Below are 6000 nucleotides of genomic sequence, written 5' to 3'. Positions count from 1 at the left end.
CATATCTTTATGTTTATATATTTCTCCTACTGGTTCTGTTTCTTTGGGGGAATCCTGGCTGATTCAACTGCTTACTACAAAAGATTCTACCTAATCTGTGCTGCTACAAAACCATAAAGGAAATAACTTTAGATAAAATGAAGTTAATATTTTGCCATAGCTGACAGGCAGCTATGACATTGCCTAATCTATTTATATTGACACTCTAGTGTAAGGCAGAAAGGGGAAATGGGGGTTACTTTTTTTTAAAGATTTTATTTATTTATTAATGAGAGACACAGAGAAAGAGAGGCAGAGACACAGGCAGAGGGAGAAGCAGGCTTCCTGTAGGGAGCCTGATGCAAGACTTCATCCCAGGACCCTGGGATCACAATCTGAGCCAAAGGTAGATGCTCAACCACTGAGCCACCCAGGTGCCCCAGTGAGAGTTACGAATAAAGAAAATCCAGGAAGACTTTAATTCAGTCTTATCAATGTGGGTCAAAGAGACGTTTTTTGTTTCGTGCTAGCATCTGTTTCCAAAGCAAAAATGAGATTTTTCCAAAAAGTGTCTTGATTAGCCTAACTCTAGGACTCTTTTCTGGGGGCAACTGCTGTTGGCTCTCAGAGCACCTTTACCTCCTAACATTGTTGGTGAATCCTGTGCTTGTGTACAGAGGAGAGTTTTCTAGGGTTTTATCATATCTTCTTTCCTTTTTAAATATTTTATTTATTTATTTATTCATGAGAGACACAGAGAGAGAGGCAGAGACGTAGGCGGTGGGAGAAGCAGGCTCCCTGCAGGGAGCCTGATGTAGGACTCGATCCCAGGACTCCAGGATCACACCCTGAGCCAAACAAACGCAGTTGCTCAAGCACTGAGCCACCCAAGTGCCCCTTTTATCATATTTTCAAATGGGTCTATGGCACCAATAGGATAAAAGACTCAAATGACGTCCTCTGTAGGTGTATATTTAACTGTTATGTGTCGCCTGTTGTATACATTATCTCCTCTAATCCTCACAATAATCATATGAAGTACATACTAGTATCCCATTTTACAGTTGAAAACTGAATCTTAGGGCAGCCGGGTGGCTCAGCGGTTTGGCGCCGCCTTTGGCCCAGGGCCTGATCCTGGGGACCCAGGATGGAGTCCTGCGTCAGGCTCCCTGCACGGAGCCTGCTTCTCCCTCTGCCTCTGTGTGTGTGTGTGTGTGTGTGTGTGTGTGTGTGTCTCATGAATAAATAAATAAAATCTTAAAAAAAAAAAGAAAACTGAATCTTAGAAAAAAGTGACATAGTTTGTCCTACTGGCATAGGCAATATAAGCAATAGAGTTTGGATTTGCAGTCAAATGCTCTACCACTGAGCTCTACTCTCTAAAGTGTGGATTTGAATTCACATCACATACCAAAGTTCCTGCTGGGTAGCTGTGGGAGAGAATTCTGTTCAGTCACTAAGCTGTTATCCCGGAACTTCTGCATTTGTGGTGGTGGCCTGGGTGGCCAAGTACCTGCTTAGCTTCTGCCCACTTGCCTGGGGAGGAACAAGTTGGAGTGCCCCCCAGGTTTTGCTGGGGGCCTTCTGGCCTGCTAGCCACTAGCTTTCTAACATGCCCCAGCCCAATGGGAGGGAGGAAGAGGAGGAGCAGGGCACCCTGGGGAGAGGAGGGCGGGTCCTGAGAGGGAGTTTGAAAAGAGGAAGGAAGTGGGGCTCTGCGGAGCGCCTAGCCACCCCCTGGCTGCTTCCCCACAGGAGGACGCAAGGAGCCCGCAGCTCCCCTGGCCCAGCCATGGCCCCCTGGCGCAAAACTGACAAGGAGCGACACGGCGTGGGTAGGTGTGGGCAAGGGGTCCCCAGCAGGGGGAAGGTCAGGTGGCCTGAGATCCATGCACAGGAAGATGCTGAAGGAGCCTGCAGGGCGGCCACAGGCGGGGTACACTGACCCAAGGTCCTAGGGCTCAGTGACTTCCTCTGCTAGCTGCAGGGCCAGCTGGGCAGGGAGGAGGAGGCAGCGGGAGAGGAAAGTGGGCACGCTGCCCAGTTGGCTTTGCCCAGCCCATGCCCTCTCCCACTGGGCACAGATTGCTGTCTATCCCCCAACATTTCTGCATCCCCTAGGTGGTGGTTAGCCCAGTTGGCTCTGTGTGCCACAGTCCCAGTGTTTCAAGGAGTGGACTTCATCCCTCCATGTAGAGAGTTGGCCTCATAGAAGGAACACCCGCCCTCTCTGGCCTGGCCCAGCATGCCTTCTTCCACTCCTGTCCAAAAAGACACCCATCTGCCTGCTTCCCCTGCCTGTTTCTTCTGGGTCAGATGACTGCTTATTTGGTAGAGGCTCCAGAGAGCTGTACAGGCTTGTGGCGTGGGGTTGGAGAGCAGAGTCCTTCACTCAGCCTTGGAGAAACTCTGGGAAGAAAGGCTCCTTCCAGGTTATCCGGGGACATCCAAGAAGCCGGCCTCATCAGCTTCACCCATCTAAACTCCCAGAAGCCTCTGCCTCAAGCTCAGGGGCGGAAGTGGTGGCTGGGGGAAGGGAAACTTCAGGTACTGGGACTCTACTAAGTGGCACCCGTGGTGCAGCCTCTGAAAACTCACTGTGGTTTTCAAATTTAAGTGTAAATTTGAAAACCACTGTATGGTTTCCTACACAGGCAGATACCAGACACCAACCCCAGAGAGGAGCATTGAACAGGTCAGAGGTTGGAGTACCCAGGCCCGGAGGGAGATTAGATACAGGGAGTCCCAAGGCCACTCCCAGGGAGAAATGCTTCCCTGGAGAGTTCAACATTTATCTCTTCACTTGCTGGGCTCTAGGCACTATGGAGTGTTTTAAAATAATGGTCCCCATCCAGAGAACAAATAATAATCTATATCCTTGAAGAGCTTCAGTTTCTTCATCTATAAAATGGGAAGTTTGAACTAAAACCACTAAGGACCATGTCTAACTTCACAGCTTCTCTAAGTCCAGCCCTATCAGCTGGGGGCATCAGGCTGAAATTCTTCTCAAGGGAAAATGGGAACTATTAAGTGGGACAGACCACTGTAGGCAGAGAGGCCAATGCAGTATAGGAGATGAAAGTGGGACATGAAGGGCATATCCAGGAAAGAAGACAGATGCTCCTTTTGCCTGAAAAGAATGATCGTACTTAAAGTAAGCTGGAGCCACATTTTGGAAGGGTATAAATGCCAGGCTAAGAAATTGAGACTTTTCCCACTTAGGCAATGGGGAGCCAAAGAGGGCTTCTGAGCAGGGAAGAGGCATGGACAGATTTGTGCTGAAGCCGGTGTGGAGGGAGGCTGAGTGAACAGAATGGCAAAGGTGCCTGGGTGGCAGATAGGAGACCGTATCGGTCCACAGTAAGTAGAGCAGTAAATTGCGGGAGATTTGAGCAGTGTGGAAGAGCCCTATCCTTCGTCCCAAGGGCTGCAGTGCATTCCTGCTGTGAAGGCCCTGTGCTATGCTGTGAAGATCATGGGCTCTGGTGCTAGACTGCCTGTTGTTGAATTCCAGCTTCTAACACTTTCCAGCCCTGTGACCTACACAAGCTACTTACTCCCTCCAGGCCTTAGTTTCCTTGTCTCCTTGTCTATATAATGGGGATAATAATAGCCCATGCCTCCCGGGTTGTTGTAGAAGTAAAGGAGTTCATTCACATAAAGTGCTTAGAATGACCATTATACAAAGCAGTCCTCACTAGATGTTATCAATTATTATTCTCAGACTTTGTCTTTTGCATAGGAGTTTAGTAGAGGACATGATACCATAGGATGGGACAGAGTTACAGGTTGGAGTAGGGGTCCCACCCTCTCTTGCAGAGGAAATCCAACCTATATGGTCAGGGATTAGGAACTCTGTTAGGCATTAGGCCTGAGGGCTTCTTGACCTGATGGTATAGCTGACATTTTTCATGCCTACTTATGAAAATTCTATTTCATAGGGAGTCAGAAGATCTATGACCCTCTAGGGAGCCAGACAGCACTAAGATAGGTGCCTACTTATCAAACGGTGTCTCTTTTCTCTGCAGATAAATGCAGGACTCTTTCTTAGGCCTTCAGTAGATGGAAAGAAGAGGGAGTGTAATTTATGGTGGAATGGCGGACTGGAGTCATGGGACAGAAAGAACAGGGACCTAACATTAAGGAGTCTCTGTTATAGTTCTGACACCATCACTAGTTGCAGACAGATCTATGACAGATCTAGTTTTCTCATTGTAAGTCTAGGTATTAATATTTTTATATTTCAAGGTGTTCTTTTACAAAGAACATTTGAGATCATGAGTATGGGGGCTTGGAATAAGACAAAGAGAAACATAGAAAAGTTTAGTGGTTTATCAGAATATCTCTAGAGTCCAGCCAGGCCTAAAACACAAGAACCTGAGCTTTGCTTTCTTATTTGGTTTCCTCATCAGTGTTGGTGGCATTAGCCCATTTTCGTCTGGTATAATTCACAAGGACTGCTCACGTCTCTGTCTTTTTGTCTCAGGGGCTGGCTTTACACGAGACAATTTCATCGCCAGAAGCACTGGCTTCTTGCTCATCTTGTTGTCTGGTTGGCAACCCCAGGAGACCTTCATAGAGATGCCTTGTCTGATTATTTTTCTTTCCTTGATGGAATCTTAATATGTGATCCGTTAGAATCCCAGAGAGTTCCAGAAGTGGAACAAAACAGTATGAATATGAAGTAAGAAAAGGCACAGACTGCCTTTGAAGAGATGTGTGAGGTTAGAAGCTTGGGCTGTGAAGTTAGAACTGATTTTAAATCTGGGCCTGTTTCCTCATCAATAAAGTGAGGTCTCATGATAATGTGGGTCTCATGAGGCTGTTGTAAAGATTGAATGGGGTAATCCATGAAAAGTACTAAGTAATGTGGTTGACTCAATCAAAGTTAGTGACTAAGGTAAGGGAGTTACCTAATAGTTGTGAAGCCAAGAGACACACAGAGTAATGCACCCTAATACCAGATTGAGGATGGTGATGCCTTCCAAGAGTGTAGTATTTTGTGGTTTACAAGACCCATTCTCATGCAATATCTTTGGCTCCAGAACATCTCTGTGAGGCATTATTTTCATTTTACAGATGAAGAAACCAAGACCCAGAGTTCATATAATTTAGAAGTACTTGGGCTTGGCCTTAAATTCAGTTGATTTCAGATCCCAGGTCCTTTGCACCATACAAGGAAGAAATCCAGGAGCAGGAGCATCACAGAAAAAGGCAGGATATTGGATATGTAGCATTTGGGTCAAACAATAAATATTCTGCTTTGGTTTTAGTAGATGTTTATAATGAAAACAAAGCAAAACAAAACAAAACTTTTGAGAGGTAGACTGCAGCCAGATGGTGAAAGGGGCTTTGAATGCCAGCCCTATAAGTTTGGACTTCATTCTGTGCACAGTGGAATTTTTGAGCAGGCATGTCACCTTTAAGAATTTAATATAATGAATTGTGAGAAGGGCAGGGATTGGACATAGAGGTACAAAAACAGAAGTAGGTGACAATTTACCTGTCTCCTAACTGCAGGAGTAGTTAACCCTCCAAGAGTCCACTTACAATTTGGCCTTTACTATCTTAGTTTTCTCTGAGTCTCAGTGATGAGAGCTTCCACCTGGGAGCAGAAAAGGTAGAAGGAATAAGTAACAGCTATCAGTTAGGAATAAATGTGATGGGTGATAGAATACCTCCAGAAAAGTGGCTTAACCAAACTAGAACTTTATTTCTCCCTCAAATAGAAAGCCCAGAAATCCGTGGGTCCATGAAGAGGTAGTGGAGCAATTCATTGTCTACTGCACTGCTTCCTTGTCATGAGGCTTCTGCCTCCTGAACCAAGCTCGTTGCTCAGGCTTCAGCTGTCAGGTCTCACTTCCAACCAGCAATAAGGATGAAGGGAACAAAAAGGGATGGCCTTTCTCTGTAAGGACACTTACCTGAAGGCCCACTTAATTCTTCCTCTTGTATCCTCTTGGCTAAAACATAATCGCATGATTGAATCTACCAACGGTAGGTAGGAAATGTAGTCTGTAA

The 6000-nt window shown here is 46.1% G+C and overlaps 1 protein-coding gene across 1 annotated transcript in view; it reads left to right on the top strand.

The window, feature by feature from the left end:
• The first annotated feature begins 1673 nt into the window (after window positions 1–1673).
• Window positions 1674–6000, top strand: part of DOCK2 (dedicator of cytokinesis 2) — a 397956-nt gene continuing 393629 nt past the window's right edge. The window contains exon 1 of the mRNA XM_077895573.1: window positions 1674–1814. Coding sequence (XP_077751699.1) covers window positions 1772–1814 — 43 coding nt within the window. The 5' untranslated portion in view covers window positions 1674–1771. The remainder of the gene's footprint in view (window positions 1815–6000) is intronic.

Source organism: Canis aureus, chromosome 4, assembly GCF_053574225.1.
Source record: "Canis aureus isolate CA01 chromosome 4, VMU_Caureus_v.1.0, whole genome shotgun sequence".
NCBI classification, from domain to species: Eukaryota; Metazoa; Chordata; class Mammalia; order Carnivora; family Canidae; genus Canis; species Canis aureus.
This window is presented reverse-complemented; position numbering and strand designations above follow the sequence as displayed.